The following is a 26,500-nucleotide window of genomic DNA, read 5'->3' on the forward strand; positions in this document are numbered from 1 at the left end:
GACATTACTTTTCACAAGATCATATGATTTGGAAGATACTACAATCAAAGAATTATATAAGTTATAATGAAAATGTTTCGTTAGATGATTGATATGGACCCGCCCGAGAAGTAGTTCACTCGACTTCAGTGGAGGGTTGGATTTAAACCCAAAACAAGTAAAACAAGATGAAAATTGAATTAGATAACTCGTATGTCATAAAATATCTTATTGCAAGTAATGGTAAGCAGCTCTTCTAGGAGAAGGACACTCCAAAATCAAACCATTGTTCTCTAGTCTTGGGTAGTGCCATAGCCTCTGTACCATGGTCTTCCACTGTCTTGGGTTAGAGTTCTTTTGCTTGAGGGTACACTCTGGTACACTATTTTATATAATTTCCCTTCCTTTTGTTTTGTTGAAGATTTTATAGCTTATATAGGAATTATATGTTTCAATGTTGTTACTGTCCTTAAAATATTTGAATTTTCCTTGTTTCCTTTCTACATTGGGCTATTTTCTCTGTTGGGCCCCCTGGGCTTATAGCATTCTGCTTTTCCAACTAGGGTTGTAGTTCAGCTTATAATAATAATAATAATAATAATAATAATAATAATAATAATAATAATAATAATTGATTCCAATAGAATTTTATGGTGATTACGCTCAACATCATAAGCCTATGCTTTCTATCTCTAAGAGGCAATTACATACCACCTTTTTTTATTCGTTTTCATTAGGCCTATTGCCGATTACACAAGGCATTTTTACGTGTGCGCACGTTTTCTATATTTCTAAGAGGCCATTTTACTACCCTTTTTATTGGTCTTCATTAGACCTAATTAAAAGTGTCGATTACAGAAACCATTTTTACGGATGCGCAAGTTTTTTTTTTCATATATCAAAGAGGGAATTTCATTCCCTTTTTATGTTAGATCTACTGAAAAGTGCCGATGACAGATGCGCGGGAATAGTGACACCATTGGGAACACGGCACCAGAAATCACGAACATAGATGGGGGGGGGGGGTTTGGGGGGAAGAGAAAAAAAAAGGCACTGGGCTAAGCAGGTGTGTGACGGCTCCATCATTCAGTGCTGTGAGTGCGATCGGTGGAGTAAGGTAGTGCCGCTCTGGGTCCCGACTTTCCTGAGAGGGGAAACCGGGAGATATCATTTTGCAATATCGTCTCCTGGAAAAAAGGCTGAACTCTTATACCAGTGCTATTTATATCATAGGGCAAACGGCACAGATTATTGAACCATACTTAAAACTTTTTAGCCACTATTCAATTTTATTGAAATAAGATTAACTTATTCCGATATTAAAGTTTCAATGTTGTAGGACAGTGCCATGATCTGAAAAAAAAAATTATTCGTGTCGCCTGTATTTTAATACTATGAACAAATATTGACTAATTCTACTTAATGGACAAAATATTTTCATAATGCATAATCAAACCTCCGACCTTTTTAATTGTAACGCCACTTTTAGTCTGTCATTAAACAAATAGAGTATATAAATTCTTACGCGAGCCTTCCCAGGTATCAAATCTTTGCGTTTGGCCTTTATTATTATTATTATTATTATTATTATTATTATTATTATTATTATTATTATCATTATTATTATTATTATTATTATTAGTATTACTACTTTCTAAGCTACAACCGTAGTTGGGCTCCAACATTAATATGTCCCATATAAACTATAAAGACTAACAAAACAAGAGGAAGAGAAATAGGATAGAAAAGTGTGCCCAAGTGTACCATCAAGCAAGAGATCTCTAACCCAAGACAGTAGAAGACCATGGTACTGAGATCATGGCACTACCAAAGACAAGAGAAAAATGGCTTGATTTTGGAGTGTCCTTCTCCTAGAAGAGATGTTACCATAGCTAAAGTGTCTCTTCTACCTTTACCAAGAGGAAAGTGGCTACTGATTGATTTTAAAAAATTAAATGAATACAGCAAGAAGAGTAAATTAAAGTAAAGTAATACGCTTAATTACGCAGTGAACAACAATTTAACGAGGAAATAATTGTTTAGAATAATCTATATAAACTATACTTGCGTAGGTTCACGTGCATACACACACTGTTTCATTATCATTATTACTATTACAAGCTAGGCTACAACCCTAGCTGGAAAAGAATATGCTATAAGCCCAAAGGCTCCAACCGGGAAAAAATAGCCCAGTGAGGAAAGGAAACAAGGAAATAAGTTATAAAAGAAGAATAAACAATCATGGTAAAATATTCTAAGAACCGTGACAACAGTAATTATATCCTTCACTTATAGTATACACTATAAAAAAGTTATATATAAAAAAAAACAAAAAAAAAAACAAGAGAAAGGGAAATAAGATTAAACTGTATGCCCAAGCGTACCCCCTAACAAGAGAACTCTAATCCAAGACAGAGGAAGGCCATGGTACAGAGGCTATGGCACTACACAAGACCAGAGAACAATGGTTTGATTTTGGAGTGTCCTTCTCATAGAAGAGCTGCTTACCATAGGTAAAGTCTCTCTTCTATCTTTACCAAGACGAAAGTGGCCACAGAACAATTACATTGCAGTAGTTAACCCCTTAAACGAAGAAAAATTCTTTGGTAATCTGTGTCGTCTGGTGTATGAGGACAGAGGAGAATGTGTAAAGAATAGGCCAGACTATTCGGTGTACATGTAGGCAAAGACAATAATGCCGTAACCAGAGGGAGGGATCCAATGTATACACTGGTGGGCTGTATGTTGAGAACAATCTGCATAATTTGAAGAGTACAGGACTTGGCTCACGTTTGGCAGGCTAGGATTCTCTCCCGGCCTCTTACTCTTCAATTCATACTGATGCGGAAGCTAGTCCCTTCAACTGGGGAACTGTCTAGGAAAACCACAATTGTGCAAAAAAAGTCACAATTTGCACAATTTACGAAGCAGCTTCATTGATTTTTTACATAATTAAATTAAAAGGTGTATTCCATAATTTTGCGGAGGTAGCAGCAGTAGGGGATTCAGCGTTATGAAGCTTCATCTGTGGTGGATAACGGGGAAGGGTGGGCTGTGGCACCCTAGCAGTACCAGCTGAACTCGGTTGGGCCCCTTGTCAGGCTGGGAGGAACGTAGAGAGGAGAGGTCCCCTTTTATTTTTGTTTAATTTGTTGATGTCGGCTGGCCCCCCAAATTGGGGAAAGTGCCTTGGTATATGTATGTATAATAAAATTTTCACACCAGCTAATTCTTTGCCACGCCCCACTGGGGGAAAAGGCTATTTTAGGGTAGTGTTACATGATTACTTAAAGAGCTTAATTTATTTTTGCTATAATTAAATAAAAGGGTGTATTCCACCTCCTACGTTAAGCAACAATAATCTGGCTTATAATAAGAATATTTCACATACGCTAATTACTTTTACCTTTTACGGGTTTATTTCTCGCCTTCCATCAGACACTAAAAGTCTGTTCAGGCGGGCCTTGTTGTGTGTGAAAATAATTTCTTTCCACTTAATATTTTGCTGTGTATCTTATCAGTTAATTCGTTATTCTGTTGGCATATTTCACTCGGGAAAAATCACAGAAATGCAAATATGATTTAATTCTGTAAATATCATCGACGATATTAACAATTGTTTTAATTTTTTTTTTCATTTTTCTTACACGATATCACGAAGACTTAACAGTTTTAATAGGAAAGCCATAAAGTTTCTCGCGTTTATAAATTCTTAGTGATTTCCTTAACAGTCTCTCTCTCTCACTCTCTCTCTCTCTCTCTCTCTCTCTCTCTCTCTCTCTCTCTCTCTCTCTCTCTCATCTCTAGTTGGTGACCAATTGAGTCATGACTATTAAATCAACAAGTTATTTCCACGGAGAACTATTGAACTTTTTTTATATATGAAGACAAATAGTTCGCGTGTTGTCATAGGGTAAATCTCTCTAACTATTCTTCCTTTGGAAATAATTAAAACAATTATCTTTAGCACTTACTCCTTAGCACTGGTCCATACAGCCAAAATAAATTAATTTCTTAAACCAGTAAATAAATTTACGAGAAATTTTAATAGTCTAAAATAAAAAAGGACGATAATAAAGAATGTATGTTAATGAATTATCATCAACACTGTAATAAGAAGATAAACCTTAAAAAAACATTAATAGTTTTTCAATTCAGCGGTATTAGATTAAAAGATTTAATTTTTTAAATCAGCGGTACTAGATTAAAAGATTTAAAGGCCCATCATGAGCACCAGAGGCAAAAGAAAAAAACAATGAACACACCCCAGCAGCAAGACCACTTTCTGCCCAAGCTAGGACCAAGGAAGGTCAGGCAATGGCTGTTGATGACTCGGGTAGAAGTATTGCATCCTCTATCCCTAGCATCCATGGACGTTAAGTTTGTGAATAATAGTGAGAAATTGATTCGACTAAAACCGGAGATAAAACACCAGACCCAACATTATTCACCAAGCTGCCACAACCATATGGATAGTTATATATGATCAGCAGGTAACCCCACCTTCCACCAAAGATAGGCCCAAGGAGGGACAGGCAGTGGCTGTTGACTCAGCAAGTAGAAGTAGCCTATATGATCCGTTACCCCTAGCATGTAAGAAATATAAGATTGTGAACGATAGTGAAAACTTCATTAGGCTACAACTGGGGGATCGACCCAACATTCTTCACCAAGCTGCCACAACCAGATAGATAGTTACATAGTCATCAAATGCTATCAAAAACATTCAAGAAGGATTTTCCTCCTAAAAGCAGATCTTATACCAGATATTTCTATAAATGCTTATTCAATTGCTGGCACCACATTAAGGCTCCCTTCACACAAGAGGGCTTTTTTTTTATGCGCGGGAAAATTCCCGATCGTTAAGGGGTATGACTTCACCTCAGAGGATTTCTTTTCCATGCGGGAAAATTTCCGCTTGTTAGGGGGTATGACTTCACACGAGTATTTTTTACGCGCGGGAAAATTCCTGGTCATTGCTTGGTATGACTTCACACGAGAGGATTTTTTTCTGAGTGGGCGAATTCCCGCTCGGTAAGTGGGTATGACTTCACAATAGAGGATTTTTTTCCCACGTGGGAAAATTCCCGCTCATTAAGTGTTATGACTTCACACGAGAGAACATTTTCCGAGCGGGAATTTGGCATGACTTCACACGAGGATTCTTTTTCCACGTGGGAAATTCCCACTCGTTAGGGAGTATGTCTTCCCACGAGCGGATTTTCACTGAGCGGCCTTATATTTCTATAAGCTGCTAGTTAGCAGTTCACGTGGCTAGTAAATCACTACCACTCGGAAATTCTTCCGAGCAGGAAGCTTGTGAAGACTGTCATTGATGTTCATCGATTTTTAATCGGCGCGGACAAAATCCGCCCGGCATCAATCCGCTTGTGTGAAGCGAGCCTTAAGATTAGGAATCAGGCGACATCAATCGTTTACCAAAGTTTTCTGTATGCATATAATACATAGATGTATACAGATATACATATGACATATGCACTTACATATAGGACATGCATATATTATATATGAGGTAGAAATGGATTTCTATATGAACACTATTTTTTTTCAGTATTCATATATATATATATATATATATATATTACACTTATATATATACATATACATATATATATATATATATATATATATATATATATATATATATATATGTATATATATATGTATATACATATATATACATATACATATACATATATATACATATACATATATATACATATACATATACATATATATACATATAGATGCATATACATACATATATATCCATATATATACATATACTTACATATATATACATATACACACATATATATATATATATACATATATATATATATATATACATATACATATATATATATATATATACATATACATATATATACATATACATATACATATATACATATACATATATATACATATACATATATATATATATATATATACATATACATATACATATATATATATACATATATATATATATATATATATATACATATACATATACATATACATATATATATATATATATATATATATATATATATATATATATATATATATATATATATAGCTGTATCCTCTAATTTATGATGAAGGTCGCAGTTTGCATAACGTGATCAACAGACAACCAAATCAATTCTAAAATCCACCGTCTACAAAATTATTATCGAAAGGCCTTTAATCTAGATATATTTTTTTTTCAGTCGTAAAAACAATTAATTAATTACGAGATACCAAACTGAAAAACAAATCTATAAGCGATATTGGTGCTTCAGCTGACTATGACTGAAAATTATCATGAGATCAGTGTTGATAACACCAAGATCAAGGAACATCTATGCTTGTGTCAACCTTGAGGGCAAGTTGACATCATCCTCGAGTTTATGTCAAATAGAAACGCATGTAAAAGGGCAAACAGAAAAATAAGGCCAATAGACAAGAGGACTGTATATATAAACGGATCATGGAATGTCTTTTCATTGTCCCTGAAGTGAAAAAAGTAGAACTCAAAGTCATGAGATGTGAAGATGGAAAATCATTATTTCTGAGAAGGGAAAGATTTGCTGTGTGTCTCGAGAAAATCATAAAAGGACTCATTTTGAAGAATTATTACCAACAGGTGAAGATAACTTAGAGGAAAAAAGTTTTTAATTACATCCCTTAATTAGTTATTCGCAAATCATTCTCGGACATAATGGGGAGTTTACGTATATTGATTTATGTGAGTTTTACGGTAAGTGAAGACCAAATATTTTTTTTTTATTTTGATATGCTTTGACTAGTCGAAATTTAATAATCTCTTGTAGCGTTTATAAATAAGAGTAAACAATTCTAAAGTATCCTTTTTTCCATCATCACCCAAGTTGAAATTTAATAACCTCTTGTAGCGTTTATAAAAAAAAATAGTAAACAATTCTCAAGTACCATCATCACCAATCAATCAATGTTCATCTCTCAACTTCACTTAACTATGACGCATTACTTGAAGAAAATTTTCTCTTACAATATACTTTTAACAGTAGTGTATTACCTATGCTATAATTCATAATTGATTTTATTTTGTAAAAAGTAGGACATGATAATGCACAATGACACATCATAAGTAAAACCAAGAGTAAAAAACACATTTTTCAAAGTCTTTTTCACTTTGAAAAATTCTGTCATTATCCTATTTATAAAAAGACTTAAATAACCACAGAAACACCAGACATCTTGGCTGAAAAATAACCTTTCCACAATAGTAGTCTATCTCTTACAATCATGCTTCTCTATTATATATTATAATAATTTCTTGCAAAGAGCCTACGATATTCTATTTCTTATTTTGTCTATGGACGTCATATGTAGTTTTATGTGACAAATATGCATACTCTCCCTAGCTTGAATCTCAACACTTATTTTTCTTTACCGAGCCTATTAATCTTTGCCTAGCTTGCTCAATTAAATCAAAGATCAATGGATAAACTAAGTAGTGTTAAGTTTTATACTCTCTTTATTCTTACCCCGGTCAATCACCATGTTATCTGATATTTATATCATCTCTATGTAGGAAAACTTACATTTTGGAAAATTTTATCTATTTTTTTTTTCTCTGTCTAAGGGTACATTTGGGCACACTATTCTATGTTATTTCCATTCCTCTTTTTTTTTGAAGTTTTAATAGTTTATATATGGAAGATTTATTTAAATGTTAACTGTTCTTAAAATATCTCATTTTGATTGTTAATTAAGTACTTCTCTTGTAGTTTATTTCCTTATGTCTTTTCTTCCCTGGGCTGTTTTCCCTTCTGGAGCCCTTGGGCTTATTGTATTTTGCTTTTCCAACTAGGGTTGTAGCTTCGAAAGTAATAATAATGATAATGATAACAATGATAATAACAATAACTAATAATAATGATAATAATAACAATAACTAAAAATAATAATAATAATAATAATAATAATAATAATAATAATAAAAATAATAATAATAATAATAATACATACATATACCAAGGCACTTCCCCCAATTTTGGGGGGTAGCCGACATCAACAAATGAAACAAAACAAAAAGGGGACCTCTACTCTCTACGTTCCTCCCAGCCTGACAAGGGACTTAACCGAGTTCAGCTGGTACTGCTAATAATGATAATAATTCAAAATTCTATTACCAACGCCTTGCATATAAGTGATTTTATATTCAGATCTACATGATCTAACAAAGTTGTTATTCATCACAATTCAATTTTTCTATCTGCATTACCAACAGGACTGTCCAATTACCCGAAGAAAATCATTAAAAGCCTAAGTAAACATTCAAGTTTTCAGTTGAATGGCAGTAGTGCTTTTAGGGTATTCAAAATACTGAATATCTACACCAGGTCACGAATGACATTAAGTTTCTCTTAACTAAATATGAAATTATTAGACAGCGATCCGCGATATTTATGCTGGCAAGTATTCCTGTACTCCTGCGAAAAAAGAGCGAACTGTCTTAGTTGCAAAATGTGTCCTTTTAATCGTCAAAGATCGTCAAACTTAAAAGCAAATGTTTTTCATGTTGAACAGGCTGACATAAGTCTTTTTATTAGATTATATGTTGAAATATTTGTTTTAATGTTGATGTTTTTAAAATATTCTATTTTGATTGTACATTACTACTTTATGTCGTTTATTTATTTCTTTACTTCCTTTCCTCACTGGGCTATTTTTTCCTGTTGGAGCCCTTAGGCTTATAGTATCTTGCTTTTCTAACTAGGGTTGTAGGTTATGGAAAATCCTTATTAAAAATGTTCAATGCTTTTTCATAGGATTTAAAGGTTTGTGTGTGCGTGTGTGTGTGTGAGAGAGAGAGAGAGAGAGAGAGGAGAGAGAGAGAGAGAGAGAGAGAGAGAGAGAGAGAGAGAGAGAATGAATAAAACTCCCTAAAATGTGGAAATATAATTTTCGAGAAATTGAAGAGAGAGAGAGAGAGAGAGAGAGAGAGAGAGAGAGAGAGAGAGAGAGAGAGAGAGAGAGAGAGAGAGAGAGAGAGGCAACAAATAAAACTCCCCAAAAATGAGGAAGTATAATTTCCGAGAAATCGAGAGAGAGAGAGAGAGAGAGAGAGAGAGAGAGAGAGAGTGAGTTCTCTGGCATCCTGACATCGAAGGACATTGACGCTGATATCGTTTATTATAAATGAAGATTAAGAGAGAGAGAGAGAGATAGAGTGAGAGAGAGAGAGAGAGAGAGAGAGAGAGAGAGAGAGAGAGAGAGAGAGAGAGAGAGAGAGAGAGAGAGAGAGGTTATTAATCATAAATACGAATAATATTTATCTATAAACCGATACATAGTGGTATAATGCTTAACGGCAGCATCCTTGCCCGGGGAACGCCAGAGTGCCAGACCCGCTCAAACTCGTTAGTTCCTCTGGTCGCTGCAACCTCACCATTATTTTCAGCTAAGGATGGGGTGTTTCGGAGAGACTACAGGTCTACCTGCTGAGTCATCAGCAACCATTGCTTGGTCCTCCTTGGTCCTAGCTTCCTTGGAGAGGGGGCTTGGGCGCTGATCATATGAATAAATAGTCTCTAGGGCATTGTCCTGCGCGATGGGGCAATGTCACTGTCCCTTACCTCTGCTAATCCTGAGCGGACTTTAAACCTTTAAGTGTCAGGAAATGTCGCATCTTTATAATTGCATTTTTTCTTTTCTAAAAGATATTATAAATATCATTTAAGGAGACGTGTTTTGCAACCTTTGACGAGGCTTTTACCGAATCACTTAAGAGGATATGAAGGTTTTCTTCAAAATAAGCCAAAGGAATACTCACTCTTCAAGAAAGTAATGAAAATTTAAGCCTGTGACCTTTTTCGTAAAACACGCTGAAAAAAATAAAAGATTGCCTCGAAGATATCTTAGAAATTCCAATATTAAATACTTAAGATATAAAATCTTGTTTAATATTTGTTTAGTTCTTTGATATAAAATACTTGAATACGTGAATGCTTGTTATTTCTTTTTAATTTCAATGATATCAAATACTTAGGAGACAAAAGTTTATATGAAAATTTATAAAAAAGAAAAATTCAATGTAATTAAATATTTGAAAACATGAGGATTTATATTATTATTATTATTATTATTATTATTATTATTACTAGCCAAGCTACAACCCTAGTTGGAAAAGCAAAATGCTATAAGCCCAAGGGCTCCAACAGGGAAAAATAGCCCAGTGAGGGAAGGAAATAAGGAAATAAATAAATGATGAGAATAAATTAACAATAAATCATTCTAAAAACAGTGACAACGTCAAAACAGATATGTCCTATATAAACTATAAACAACGTCAAAAACAGATAGGCTATGTCATATATAAACTATAAAAAGACTCATGTCAGCCTGGTCAACATAAACACATATAACATGAATAAAACTCCATGCCTTGTCTGTTGATCTTTAGAATTAAAATCCACAATTATCCATTATTGGGTTGTGGTTGCCGATATGGTAACATCTCTGTCTGGTAAACGCCCGACTCGGGGTTCGATCCCGCTCAAATTTTTTTTTTGGTCTCTGCAACCTCTCCATTCTTGTGAGCTAAGGATAGGGGCTTTGGGAGAGCCTATAGGTCTATCTTCTGAGTCATTAGCAGCCATTGCTTGGCCCTCCTTGGTCCTAGTTTGGTTGGAGAGGGGGTTTGTGCGCTGATTATATGTTTATATGGTCAATCTCTAGGGTATTGTCCTGCTCGATAGGGCGAAGTCCCTGTCCCTTGCCTCTGCCATCCTTGAGTGGCCTTTAAACCTGTTCACTCGTCGGAAAATTACCACTTCTTTTTAATCTGATGTCTTGGCGTCAACAACTGCTTTGGTTTAATTACTTTTATCCTGTAATTTCCTGTAATTGTCTCTGAGCATAGATCTGGCAGTAATTTTAATAATCTGGAAGCGTTTTAAACGTTATGGGTGTTGTCTGAGCAGAGATTTTGTTTTTAGTTTACCTTTTAAACATTGTAAAACTTTTATTTTTTTTATTCTTCACCTGAAGAGGCACTTTGGAAAAAAAGTGCGGAGAATCCTGGTATTTTTCTAATATAAACTCATAACTGTGGATTTTAATACCCAAAATAAAGGTTTATGTTCAGTTTTAAGAATTTCTATATCAAATATTTGAATACATAAAAAGATTATATGTTAAAACAATTAACGACAGCTTCAAGTATTTTTCTAATTCCAGTGATATCAAATACTTGTTTACAGAGAAATTTAAATGTTAGAAAAATAAAAGTTAGATCAATTTGTTCACTGATATAAAATACTAATTTAAAAGTGTTAAAAAATTAATTTTTTTTTTAAATTTTAATTATATAAAATACGAATTTACATAAGTTTATATCTCATGTGGAATACCTTCCAACTGATAGGCTTCACGAAGTTCATTCTCAAACAATGGCAATTTCCTTCAGAATTATTAATACCCCCCAAAAATAACATAAAATTCATAATAATCAGGATTTATTATTGTCTTTGTAAAAATACAAAGGAAAAATTTGGACGATGCAAGTTGCAACCTTAAAAATAAGACTTCAATATGTCACAATGGCACCAACACTGTTCCTATTAAAAAATCCTCATACTCAGCTGAACCCCTCGTCAGGCTGGGAGGAGCGGAGATATGAAAAGTCCCCTTTTGTTCCTCTGATATCTGCCACCCCCAAAAATTGGGGGCAGTACCTTGGTATCCCCTTTTGTTCTTCTGATATCTGCCAACCCCCAAAATTGGGGGCAGCACCTTGGTATCCCTTTTTGTTCCTCTGATATCTGCCACCCCCAAAAATTGGGGGAAGTACCTTGGTATCCCCTTTTGTTCCTCTGATATCTGCCAACCCCCAAAATTGGGGGCAGCACCTTGGTATCCCCTTTTGTTCCTCTGATATCTGCCACCCCCGAAAATTTGGGGCAGTACCTTGGTATCCCCTTTTGTTCCTCTGATATCTGCTACGCCCCAGAATTGGGGGCAGTACCTTGGTATCCCCTTTTGTTCCTCTGATATCTGCCACCCCCAAAAATTGGGGGCAGTACCTTGGTATCCCCTTTTGTTCTTCTGATAGATATCTGCCACCCCCCAAAATTGGGGGCAGCTCCTTGGTATTCCCTTTTGTTCCTCTGATATCTGCCACTCCCAAAAAATTGGGGGAAGTACCTTGGCATCCCCTTTCCTTCCTTTCCTATCTGCCACCCCCAAAAATTGGGGAAAGTACCTTGGTATCCCCTTTTGTTCCTCTGATATCTGCCACCACCAAAAATTAGGGGCAGCACCTTGGTATCCCCTTTTGTTCCTCTGATATCTGCCGCCCCCCAAAATTGGGGGCAGCACCTTGGTATCCCCTTTTGTTCCTCTGATATCTGCCACCCCCCAAAATTGGGGGCAGCACCTTGGTATCCCCTTTTGTTCCTCTGATATCTGCCACCCCCCAAAATTGGGGGTAGCACCTTGGTATCCCCTTTTGTTCCTCTGATACCTGCCAACCCCAAAAATTGGGGGCAGCACCTTGGTATCCCCTTTTGTTCCTCTGATATCTGCCACCCCCCAAAAATTGGGGGCAGCACCTTGGTATCCCCTTTTGTTCCTCTGATATCTGCCACCCCCCAAATTGGGGGCAGCACCTTGGTATCCCCTTTTGTTCCTCTGATACCTGCCAACCCCAAAAATTGGGGGCAGCACCTTGGTATCCCCTTTTGTTCCTATGATACCTGCCAACCCCAAAAATTGGGGGCAGTACCTTGGTATCCCCTTTTGTTCCTCTGATATCTGCCACCCGTAAAAATTGGGGGCAGTACCTTGGTATCCCCTTTTGTTCCTCTGATATCTGCCAACCCTAAAAATTGGGGGCCGTACCTTGGTATCCCCTTTTGTTCCTCTGATATCTGCCACCCCCCAAAATTGGGGGCAGTACCTTGGTATCCCCTTTTGTTCCTCTGATATCTGCCACCCACAAAAATTGGGGGAAGTACCTTGGTATCCCCTTTTGTTCCTCTGATATCTGCCACCCCCAAAAATTGGAGGCAGCACCTTGGTATCCCCTTTTGTTCCTCTGATATCTGCCACCCCCCAAAATTGGGGGTAGCACCTTGGTATCCCCTTTTGTTCCTCTGATACCTGCCAACCCCAAAAATTGGGGGCAGCACCTTGGTATCCCCTTTTGTTCCTCTGATATCTGCCACCCCCCCAAAATTGGGGGCAGCACCTTGGTATCCCCTTTTGTTCCTCTGATATCTGCCACCCCCCAAATTGGGGGCAGCACCTTGGTATCCCCTTTTGTTCCTCTGATACCTGCCAACCCCAAAAATTGGGGGTAGCACCTTGGTATCCCCTTTTGTTCCTATGATACCTGCCAACCCCAAAAATTGGGGGCAGTACCTTGGTATCCCCTTTTGTTCCTCTGATATCTGCCACCCGCAAAAATTGGGGGCAGTACCTTGGTATCCCCTTTTGTTCCTCTGATATCTGCCAACCCTAAAAATTGGGGGCCGTACCTTGGTATCCCCTTTTGTTCCTCTGATATCTGCCACCCCCCAAAATTGGGGGCAGTACCTTGGTATCCCCTTTTGTTCCTCTGATATCTGCCACCCACAAAAATTGGGGGCAGTACCTTGGTATCCCCTTTTGTTCCTCTGATATCTGCCACCCCCGAAAATTGGGGGCAGTACCTTGGTATCCCCTTTCCTTCCTTTTATATCTGCCACCCCCAAAAATTGGGGGCAGTACCTTGGTATCCCCTTTTGTTCCTCTGATATCTGCCACCCCCAAAAATTAGGGGAAGTACCTTGGTAAATAGAACAGGGACTGCGCTACACCGGGAACCTTCCGCTCATGTTAGGAAGCTGGTCTGACCTCACGCAACAATGATTGATTGATAAGGAGTTGTGTGGGGCATCCTGACATACGCAATAATAAGAATACGCCCATATGAAAGATGATCCTTTTCCCAATTACAAAGGATATATTTATTAGGCTACTGGCTACTCGCGTGCTCGGGGGCAGTGTCTTCTGGGAGGAAATTAGTACAAATTGATATGATATAATGTTCATTAATATATATATATATATATATATATATATATATATATTTATATATATATATATATATGTATATATATATATATATACATACACATATATAAATGTATATATAATCTTATATATATAATATATATAAATAATATATGTATATATATAAATAATTATATATGTATATATATATAATATAATTAGATATGTATATATATATAATTATATATATATATATATAGTATATACATATATATATATATAATATATGTTTATATATATATATATAATTATATATTATGTATATACATATATGTTTATATATATAATTATGTATATTAATTATGTATAATATATATATATATATAATTATATACATAATATATATATATATAATATATATATAATTATGTATATATAATTATATATATATATATATATATACATATATATAATTTATATATATATTATATATATATATATTATATATATATAATATATATATATATATATATATATATAATTTATATATATATTATATATATATATTTATATATATATATATATATATATACATATATATAATATATATATATATATATATATATACATATATATATATATATATATATATATAATATTTATACCTCAGTTATAATCACTTGAAATAGTTTAAAGCCATACCATTTCACCGTGTGATAACTTTTTAAAAAGAGAATAAAAAAGACTTATAAATGAATAATCTAATAAACTAACTCGGAACTAGAAAAGCACCCAGAGAATGCAGACCTCCACCACGGCAGCTTATTTCTAGAGATTAGGACTAATTCGGTCGACCTTTTGCTCGACCCTGACCTTGACATTTGACCTAAGACTATCAAAATTGAATCGCTTCCAGGTATAAACAGAAACACTAATCCTTAGATGTTTCAATACTCAGTGAGTAAAATTGTGGTCAGGAATGGGATTAATTCGGTCGACCTTTTGCTTGACCCTGACCTTGACCTTTGACCCAGGACTAGGATTAATTCCGTCGACTTTTTGCTCGACCCTGACCATGACCTTTGACCCAGGACTATCCAAATTGAATCACTTCCAGGTATAAACAGAAACACTAATCCTTAGATGTTTCAATACTCAGTGAGTAAAATTGTCGTCAGGAAATTCACAAACAAACAGACGAACTGACAAACACAGTCGAAATCATAACCGGTCGACCTATTGCTCGACCCTGACCTTGACCTTTGACCCAGGACTATCAAAATTGAATCACTTCCAGGTATAAACAGAACAACTAATCCTCAGATGTTTCAATACTCAGTGAGTAAAATTGTGGTCAGGAAGTTCACAAACAAACAAACATGGGCGGACACATTAAAATTAGGCGTGTAATAATTATCTAAAGGTTATTCGTATCTACAGCAGCTGAGCAAGACACCTTAAAATCTCTTGCGGGTAATTTGCATACTGATATCTGTGGCGAGATAGCGCATAATAGGGACTCCTGGGTCTGAATGGCTGGATGTGACTGCCTCTGATAATGGAGAGAGAGAGAGAGAGAGAGAGAGAGAGAGAGAGAGAGAGAGAGAGAGAGTGGAAATAAATAAAACTAAAAATTAGGAAATGTCATATTTTTGAGAAATCAGAGAGAGAGAGAGAGAGAGAGAGAGAGAGAGAGAGAGAAATGGCCGGATGTGACTACCTCTGATAGAGAGAGAGAGAGAGAGAGAGAGAGAGAGAGAGGCAATAACTCCCTAAAATGAGGAAATATTTGAGAAATCGAGAGAGAGAGAGAGAGAGAGAGAGAGAGAGAGAGAGAGAACTCGAGTGTCTGATTAGCTGGATGTGACTACTTCTGATAGAGAGAGAGAGAGAGAGAGAGAGAGAGAGAGAGAGAGAGAGAAAACGTCACCTCTCTCAGGAAGGCACACACGCTACACCCCCCCCCATTTCCTTTGATGAAGACGCTGGCAAAGGATGTTTGGACGAATAAGAAATCATTCTTTAATTAAGAGATACAAAAATAAGTCTCCCCGTGTTATTCCAACTCCCCTTTTCATTCAGATGTCCTTTTCGTATCCTTTAATATTGTTAATTGGTTTAACAGAGATGAGTTACATCTACTTTCGAAATTATTCTATTCTTTTTAATAAATAAGATGTATTTCATGTCTACTTTTTTTTTCTTTATATTGTATGAGGGTATATCACTTCCTGTACGTCATGTTTTTGATTGAAAGAATTATTGAGAAAAAAATAAGTGTTTTTACAGTATTACCATGCCTTGGACAACTGATTTTGTCAAGGTTTGTAGTTATATACACATATATACATTTTATATATATATATATACGTATATATATATATATATATATATATATATTTAAAATATATTCATATATATACATATAAATATATGTATACATACATATATGTATATATATATATATATATATATGTATATATATATATATATATATATATACATATATATATATATATATATATATATATATATGTGTGTGTGTGTGTGTGTGTGTATATACACACACACATATATATATATATATATGTATATATATATATATATTATATACACATACATATACGTAAACATATACATATTACTACCTAAGCTAACAACCTTAGTTGGAAAAGCAGGGTGCTATAAGCCTAAGGGCTCCAACAGGGAAAAATAGCCCAGTGAGGAGAGGAAACAAGGACATAGATAAACGATAAGAGATGTAATGAATAATCAAAATAAAATATAAAGCCAGTAACAATATTTAAACAGATCTTTCATATATAAGATATGAAAGGAACAATGTTTTATCCTCTTATTATTTTCATGATTTTATAGTTTATATATAAAATATTTATTTCAATGTTATTGTTCTTAAACTTCTCTCGTAGTTTTTCCTTATTTCCTTTTCTCACTGGGCTATTTTTCCCTGTTGGAGCCCTTAGGCTTCTAGTATCCTGCTTTTCCAACTAGGGTGTTATTTTAGCAAGTAATAATAATAATAATAATAATAATAATGATGATGATGATGATGATGATGATGATGATGATAAGGATAATAATAATAATAATAATGATAATAATAATAACAGTAATAATAATAATAATAATAAAAATAAAAGTAATAATAATAATAATAATAATAATAATAATCAGGAAGAAAGTGAAATAATAGCGTTTGCGTGCATGAAAAAAAAAATAGTTTGCCTTTAGTGGAAGGGAGATGTCCAAGGCACGGTTAGTTCTTGCATGTTGAGTGGTAATGAAAAAAAAAAAGTGAATGAGTGTGTTTGACGTCATAGCAAACTGTAGACACAAAAAAAAGTTATGGGATGTGTGTATTGTTGAGGTTTGAAAATATGAGAATTTTTTTTTTCTTTAGGTAGAATCCGATTCTAGATGTGGCTGAGTTTGAAGAGGGAAACGTGGGAGTGTTGAAACAAATGCATATAATAGAGAGGTATTTTTTTCCATAAGCCAAAGTGAAGAGCAATTTATTATTATTATTATTATTATTATTATTATTATTATTATTATTATTATTATTACTTGCTAACCTACAACCCAAGTTGGAAAAGCAGGATGCTATAAGCCCAGGGGCTCCAACAGGGAGAAATAGCCCAGTGAGGAAAGGAAATAAGGAAATAAATAAATGATGAGAATAAATTAACAATATATCATTCTAAAAACAGTAACAGCGTCAAAACAGATATGTCCTATATAAACTATTAACAGCGTCACAAACAGATATGTCATATATAAACTATAAAACTATATATATATATATATATATATATATATATATATATATATATATATATATATATATATATATCCAAGTATTGTAAAACTGACTTTTCAGAAAAAAAAGATTAAAAACAAAAAACATACAAATGTTACAAAATTCAATGATCACGTCGCCATCCCTACCCTGGTGTCCTAAGGAATGGCCAAGGAGATTTGAATCCTTGTCATGATTTCAGATTCCAAATCAATATCCAATCGAATATCTGGCGATGAGAGGAATAAGTAGAGGGCATTGGGATGTCAAAATTACAAAACTGTTTCAAGTAAATTTTTCTCTTTTTTTATCATTTCTTTTTTTTACTTTCATAATAATCATATTTTGAAATTAATGTCCACAATTTATATTGGTCTTCATTATTACTGTTATCATTATTATTACTATTTTTTCTTGGTAGGAGACCCTCCTTCAAACAGGTGGAGTTAAATACTATGGCTGCATCGGCAGAATTCAATTTCTTGTCCAATTTCTCGATTCTTCGGACAATTCTTTTTTCAGGATTGCTACATTCAGCTAGCAAGTTGGCGAAGCTCATGAGGGTGAAGGATACAAATCAGGTTAAGGCTGGATGTAATTAATACAAGTACAAGTAATACTCGAAAATTACAACAGGTAAAGTCAGGAGTGGGTTGCGACGCGTTTCGGAACAGCTTGCTCCGTCTTCAGGCGAGAAGTGAGGCTCTGGCTAGATCTGGGTCCTTATATATCCCGGCTCTGGTTCGTAGAGAGGAGCCTCGAATTTTGATTGGTCGAGCGGAGGTTGTAAGTTCGGGTGGCAGATGTACGACGAGCTCGGCTCGGCCTCCCAGGCTGAGAGGTAGGAAGGAATCCTGGATCCTGATTGGTCAGGACGCGCGCCGAGCCAGCCAAAAAGTCAGGCAGGCTCCTCTCTCGCTCAGTGGACTGGGCTGAGAGAGGTATCCGAGCTCCCTGATTGGCTGAGGCGCGCGCCGAGACGGGCTCAAAGTCAGTCAGCCCATTCCTACGCTCACCAGGCTGAAATTCCGGGCCATGTTCGCCGCCAAAATCAGCATTCGGCCAGACGATTTCTCCATTTGTAGGGGTGTCAGGATCGGGGTTGTCATCATTCTGGGGGTCTTGTTCTTGGTTCCTAGCGTTGGTACGTCGACAGGATGGTAGGAGGAACATTTCTTGAGTCGTATTCAATGCTGGTTTCTCGTTCTGGATTAACAAAGCTTCCAAAATTCGTAAGCACCTGCTGTCCGTGGCGCTGCCGATAATTTTGGTATTGGCGACGATGTCTGCCCGGCTAATTTGGGAGTTATGTCGCTGTAGAGCATGATTTCTGATAGCACCTTGCTGAACGTGGCACGAGATCCTCTTCGAAAGTTTCATGGTAGTCATACCTATGTATTTGCCGGGGCATCCTCGGACTGGGCATTGGTAAGAGTAGACTACATTTGTCTTCTTCAGAGGGTCGTTATCAGGGGGCGCTGGATTGTTCCTCATGATCAAGTTGCGGGTTTTTTCAGTCTGGTAATAGTTGATGAGTTTCACTTTCGTGGTCTCATCAGTGGGTGAAACGTTGTTATTGATGATGTCTTTAATGGCCTTCTCATCCCGCTGATATTCGGCGTGCATGAGGCCTTTGTAGTAAAGTTTGATGTCTCTAGATCCGTTGGTGGAGTGGCGGACCTATCTGTAGTTCTGTCGGACCCCTGGCTGGCGCTGTCGGACCCTTCCACCAAAGAAGACCCATACCACTTGTCTATAACTGTCCTCACTTCACGCTGGACTTGCTTGTTGCTGTAGCCATTGTTGATGAGGACCTGTGCGACCCTTTCCAGCTCCTTGTGGGTGTCAGTCCATGTCGAGCAGTGAGACAAGGCCCTGCGTACAAAGGCCTTGATGGTCGAGGCCCTGTAGCGGGCAGGACATTCACTTTCGCCATTTAGACACATGCCGGGATTTGTGGGCTTGGTGTAGACAGTGGTCTGGAATCCCTCATTGGTGGAAGAAATCAAGACGTCCAGGAACGGGAGGCTGTTGTCAACGCTGTTCTCAAGGGTGAAGTGGAGGACGCTGTTGTCCTCAAAGGTCCTCGTTAGATTCTCGATGGCTTCGGTGGAAGTAGCTTTGATGAAAGTGTCGTCAATATAACGGAAGTAAATGAGGGGGCACTCGAGTTGGGAGAATACCCTCTCCTCTACTACTCCCATGTAGAAGTTAGCAAAGAGTACGCCCAAGGGCGAGCCCATCGCCACGCCATCCTTTTGTAAGTACAAGTGCCCACGATGAGTAGTAAAGGGGGCCCTTTTAGTGCAAATGGCAAGGAGGGTCTGAAGGGCTTGCTCTGGGATATTTAATTCAGGAGTCGTCTCGTCCCTGTAGACACTATCGGCGATAAGGTCGATGGTTTCGTCGACAGGGACATTAGTGAACAAAGATTCGACGTCCATCGATGCTATGACCCCCTCGCCGCGGACGTCCTTGATCCTCTCTAGGAATTCGGCAGAGGCGGCCACACAGTGGCGGTCGGGGACATATGGCGTCAAAATCGTGTTCAGTTTCTTGGCCAGCTGGTATGTAGGCGTAGGGCATTGGCTGATGATAGGTCGGAGTGGGTTGCCTTGTTTGTGGGTTTTAACATTGCCGTAGAGGTAACCAGGTCCATAATCCCCCAAAATCATGGGTATGTGTACGGCGTTAGTTGCAACATTAATGGCCTCAATGGTACGATTTGCTTCCCTCTTAATTTCTTCAACAGGGTTGCTCGTGAGGCGCTCAAATTTGGTCAGGTCGGCGAGGATAACGTCCAGTTTCTCGTGGTACTCGTGGGTGTTGATGAGTACAAAGGCAGCTGTCTTGTCAGCCCGACGGACGGTAACCTCAGCAACTCGCTTGAGCTCTTTAGCAGCAGTTCTCATCTCCTTAGAGACTATGCCGCTGCTGTACCTGCCCCTATCAGTAAGGGCTTCGGCGAGCAGAAGCGGCTGAAGGGCGTCAGTCGTCCAGAGGGCACCACGTTCTTGGAGGTTGAGGATAGAATCTAGGAGTAATTCCATCTCCAGGCATTTGTCGGTAGGTCTCGGTCGGGTGATGAAGTGGCAGATGCAGCCATAGTATTTAACTCCACCTATTACTATTATTATTATTATTATTATTATTATTATTATTATTATTATTATTATTATTATTACTAGCCAAATTACAACCCTAGTTGGAAAAGCAAGATGCTTTAAGCCCAAGGGCTCCAACAGGGATAAATAGCCCATGTCATGATAAGATACATGCTGCATTTTCTCTATATTTTTTATTTTTTTACTTACTTAATAATTCTATCTTGAATTAAATATCCACAATTTCTATGCTCTGCATGATAAGATATATGCTGTATTTTTTCTATACTTTTAATTTTTTTATCTTATGATAATTCTATCTTGACTTGAATATACACAATTTTGATACGCTTCATGATTAAGACACGTACTGTACTTTATCTTTTATTCTTTTAAATTACATAATAATTCTATCTTGTATTGAATATACATAATTTTGATACGCTTCATGATAAGACATATACTGTACTTTCTCTATATTTTATTCTTTTAAATTACATAATTATTCTCTATTGTATTGAATATACACAATTTTGATAAGCTTCATGATAAATCACTTACTGTACCTTCTCTATATTTTATTTTTTTAAATTACATAATAATTCTATTTTGAATTAAATATCCACAATTTCTATGCACTTCATGATGAGATACTATATAATAAAATCTATTAAAATCATGGCAAGTCGAGTATGAATATTTATGCCAAGGAAAAAAATGTATCTTTTTCCTATTATTTTGAAAACTTGATTTTTCAAGAACATTGGGTTGGGAATATAACTATTAAGATTATGCAAATCATAGACTGGAATAAGTAAATGTCATTAGAAACATATCTAGCTTCAGAGAGTTTTGGTTAGCCAGAGATGGAAAATAGTTCGAGATGATATCACCTTTGCCAACTACAGAAGGATCTAAAAATGGAAACATTCCACCAACAAAAACCCGACTTACATCCACCCACCCGACTTACATCCATCCACCCGACTTACATCCATCCACCCGACTTACATCCATCCACCCGACTTACATCCATCCACCCGACCTACATACAAATTTAGCAAAAATCATAAATATTAGATATTGTATTAAAATTTTATACTGGAATAATGTAAGAAAACAATATCATATAATTGAAAGCAGTAAAGAAGATGATATTTACAATATGAAATGAGACTTGGTTCACTTTTGCGGCTTAAGATCGTAGGCATGTGAAATAGGTGACCCTATGCCTAAATTTAACACAATTCAACTTACAAACAGCTTCTCTGAACCTATAAATTTGTAAGTTTTGAAATTTCTATATTCATTTATTATTATTATTATTATTATTATTATTATTATTATTATTATTATTATCATTATTATTGTTATTATCATTATTATTATTATTATTATTATTATTGTTATTATTATTACTAGCTAAGCTACAACCCTAGTTGGAAAAGCAAGATGCTATGAGCCAAAGGGCTCCAGCAGGGAAAAATAGCCCAGCGAGGAAAGGAAATAAAACCATAGAAGTAGTAATGAACACTTAAAAGAATACATTTTAAAAACATTAACATCAAAACAGATATATCATATATAAACTATAAAGAAAGGCTTATGTCAGCCTGTTCAATATCGGAAACTGAACATCCATTCTGAATGTAATATATCTACATGAAAACAGTTTACAGATACACATCTATATAACATTCACAATAAATTTTTTCGTAGAATGCTATTCATGAGGATACAATAATTCATTAGGATTTGTAATATGCCGTTGAAAATTCTTACTAAATACATTGCTCAAGTCATTGCAATATTTGAACCTAATTTTGTAATTACATAATTTCCAAAGATTAACTTTAACTATGTCTTAAGGTTTGGATTTTTCAAACATCAGTATTTCTCTCTCTCTCTCTCTCTCTCTCTCTCTCTCTCTCTCTCTCTCTCTCTCTCTCTCTCTCTCTCTCTCTCAAGAGAATTCGACGCCGTTATATACTTGTATATTTCTCTCTACAAAGAGACGTGATTATCCAATAAACTATCTTTATAGGAAATCACCACCCCCCCTCTCTCTCTCTCTCTCTCTCTCTCTCTCTCTCTCTCTCTCTACAATTTTATTTTACTTTATTTTTTTCTCTTAAAAGAATACTACGCTAGAATTTATTTTACCCCAAATTTCCTATTTCAGGCAATGTGTATATCCGGGTCTTTTGACGAGACTAACAAGACACACAAATCACTGGCCAAGGAATACTATTTTCCCGGCTTCAGAGAACACGCTACAAGGAAGGAAGTCAAAGACGGCCTTCGTCATCGGAGGAGCCACCTGTTTATCCACGGCCTCAGGTCGACGAAAAGGCATCGAGCTCCTGACGATGATGCCTTTGATGGGCATCGTTTTCCACATCCTGAGAGAGCAGGACAAGCTTTGGGATTAAACCCGGAGCCGATTGATATTCAGGAGCCTTTGGTCATATCCAATCAAGTTAGAAATTCCGTTCATAGTTTCCCTGAGGAACCAGAAGAGCGGACGACGGATGGTAGACCTTCCGTTATGAGAAATCGTGTCCGGACGGATAACGGAGAGAAATTAGCATCCTTCAGTGGCCAAGAATCTCACAGAGAAGCTTACAGAAAATTACAAGAGAGGGAAATAGATTCTGTAACGAGAAATCGTATGGAGACACAAGAACGAATGGATAACGGACACAAATTTGCATCCTTGAGTGGCCAAGAGTCTCCAAGAGAAGCATACGCCGAGCCTTACAGAAAATTACAAAAGGAAATAGATTCCTTAACGAGAAATCGTATAGAAGGAGAAGGACGGACGGATAACGGACACAAATCAGCATCCTTCAGTAGTCAAGTGTCTCCCAGAGAAGCGTACGCCAAGGCTTACAGAAAATTACGAGAGAGAGAAATAGAAATGGAAGCTCTCAAAGATAAGGCAGTCGAATTTGATGAGGAGGACGAGACGTCGGTTTTCGATCAAGGAGAAGAATCCAATGACAAATATGATAGAAGATTAATATCTTCCGGTGGTCTTTGTCGGTCTATGGTAAGTCTAGAACTCTTTAGATGCTTGTTAGTTTTAAGACTTGTATGGACACTCACTCTCACTCTCTCTCTCGCCTGTGTATTATTGTATATTGAATCCTTTTTATTCAATGTAGTTATTTATTAGCAGAGAAGGAATATGCAATTTATAACTTCGTAAAGATGTTGATTTTAAGATACATTATATACATAAATCCTTAAGTGTCTGCAACCTCACTATCCTCTTGAGCAAAGAGTGGAGGTTTAGGGGAGCCTTTATGTCTACCTACTGAGTCATCAGTATCCATTGTCTGGCCCTCCCTGGTCCTAGCATGGATGGAGAGAGTGGTCTTGGACGTTGATTACATGTATATATGGTCAGTGTCTAGGGCACTGGTATATATGGTGTCTCTAGGGCATTCTCCTGCTTGTTAGGGCAATGTCACTGTTCCTTGCCTCTACTATTCATGAGTGGCCTTTAAACCATGCAATCTTTCATCTTTTTTTATGAAGGAAATAGATTTGATTTTTTTTTTTCAAGAAGCATTTTCAATATGATAAATTCTTCTACAATTTTCTCAAATGCCATAAAATGTGAAATAGACTTCATGTAAAGTTTGATAAAATAATATTTAAGAGTAATATCAAAAGACCCCATAGTCTGACCAGTAATCAATTCTTGAAGGTCCAATGGACAAATAAAATAAAAGACCTATAGGCAATTCTTTTTGGTGAGGCCGATTTGCAGTGATCCGCAGGGGTGCCCTTCTAGCTCGGAAAAGTTTACTGCTCGCTGATTGGTTGTACTAAATAATTCTAACCAATCAGATAACAGGAAACCTTTCCGAGCTAAAAGGGGCACCGCTGAGAGTCAGTGCAAATGCGCCTCATTAATAAAAATTGAGTGTGTAAAATTTCAGGGATCTTAAAAAAAGCAAGTTTTTATTATAAATCAATTCCATTAAAATGTTATTTGAACATTCAATCTGAATAATCCTCAAAACGTATCTGCCGGCGAAAGAGGATTAGATATATTTTGATTCTTTTGTATGCTTTCTAATAGTATTTTAAGCTCTATTTGCATATCTTATAAATCAAAACCTTAAGAGACACTTTAAACTGTTTCAGAAATTTATGATCTTAAAATCCTGTCTCAGAATATCGTGTAATATTTCAATTATCGCTCCTATCAATCATTTCACAGCTTTTCTGGTCTGGATTGATTATTAAGCAATTTATTTTGTGTCAAGTTTTTCTATACAAAAATAATTTTTGCGTGTAGAATAACAGAGAATGATTATACCTCATATATTGCTCTTATGATTATATAATTTTAACTATTCTGTCAGTAGAAATCTTCGTGTAACTATTCTTTAGTCGACGCAAAATTCAGTTTTTGAAAAATTGAGTTTTGTTGTAAATCTTAATTTTAGTTTTTGAAAAATAAAGTTTAGTTGTAAATTTTAATTCTAGTTTTTGAAAAATAAGGTTTATAATAATTCCCTCATTGCAGTTTTGACAGATTCAAAATGCTTAACCCTTCTGAACTGGAAAATCCTATTTTCTTTTAAAGAAATATATAAAAAAAGGTAAAAACATTATGAATCTACTAATTAAAGATTTGACCTCTGTTGATCTCAAATAATTCTTAATATTTCTTCTCTTTTAGGAAAGATTTTTGCCTCCTGATCTATACATTCTGGATACGTGCGCTCTCTGTTATGGATACATCCAGAACCGCGACCATTTCGTCCTCAAATGGGAGAGAACTTATCGTCAGTACAACAATTTCACTATTTCGGTGCTTTTTGATCCGTCTAATGTTTCGAATGTGGTAAGTAGAGGAGGATTTAAGTGATAAGGAAGGAATTAAATGATAAGGAAGGAATTAAATGATAATGGAGGATTTAAATGATAAGGGAGGATAGGTAGGTTGGTAGCGTCGCGGGCTTCTGTTTCGAAGGTCCCGAGTTCACGTCCCTACTAAGGCGCGAATAGTGTGAGACCTTCTACCTGGGGTACCCCCCAGGGTGGTGACTGGCGGGGTGGGGGGGGAGGGAGGTTAGAGGGGGCTATTGATAGTCCCAGCTGGCTCATGGTCACCCGAGGAGATGATGAAGATCGTCTCAGGGGAGACCTAAAACCCGCAACTTTAGCTTTTTAACTTTTCAACTTTTTTCAAGTAGAGGGAGATTTATTTGATAAGTTTATACAAAAGGCAGGAGTTTGCATAACTTTTTAAGTAGAGGAAGATTTAAATGATAAGGGAGGATTAGAATGATAATGGAGGATTTAAATGATAAGGGAGGATTTAATTTATCTTTTTCAAGTAGAGGGAGATTTATTTGATAAGTTTATACAAAAGGCAGGAGTTTGCATAACTTTTTAAGTAGAGGAAGATTTAAATGATAAGGGAGGATTAGAATGATAATGGAGGATTTAAATGATAAGGGAGGATTTAATTTATCTTTTTCAAGTAGAGGGAGATTTATTTGATAAGTTTATACAAAAGGCA

The 26,500-nt window shown here is 36.1% G+C and overlaps 1 protein-coding gene across 2 annotated transcripts in view; it reads left to right on the forward strand.

The window, feature by feature from the left end:
• LOC137619512 (uncharacterized) overlaps positions 1-26,500 on the forward strand; it is an 82,152-nt gene that overhangs the window by 16,356 nt on the left and 39,296 nt on the right. Inside the window, exons 1-3 of one of the 2 annotated variants that reach the window (XM_068349603.1) lie at positions 6,223-6,748; positions 23,138-24,007; positions 25,655-25,819. In XM_068349603.1, the coding sequence (XP_068205704.1) occupies positions 6,710-6,748; positions 23,138-24,007; positions 25,655-25,819 (1,074 nt within the window). In that variant the 5' untranslated portion in view covers positions 6,223-6,709. Of the gene's footprint in view, positions 1-6,222; positions 6,749-23,137; positions 24,008-25,654; positions 25,820-26,500 lie in introns of those variants that run through there. The other variant, XM_068349602.1, reaches the window with a different exon arrangement.

Source organism: Palaemon carinicauda, chromosome 26, assembly GCF_036898095.1.
Source record: "Palaemon carinicauda isolate YSFRI2023 chromosome 26, ASM3689809v2, whole genome shotgun sequence".
NCBI classification, from domain to species: domain Eukaryota; kingdom Metazoa; phylum Arthropoda; class Malacostraca; order Decapoda; family Palaemonidae; genus Palaemon; species Palaemon carinicauda.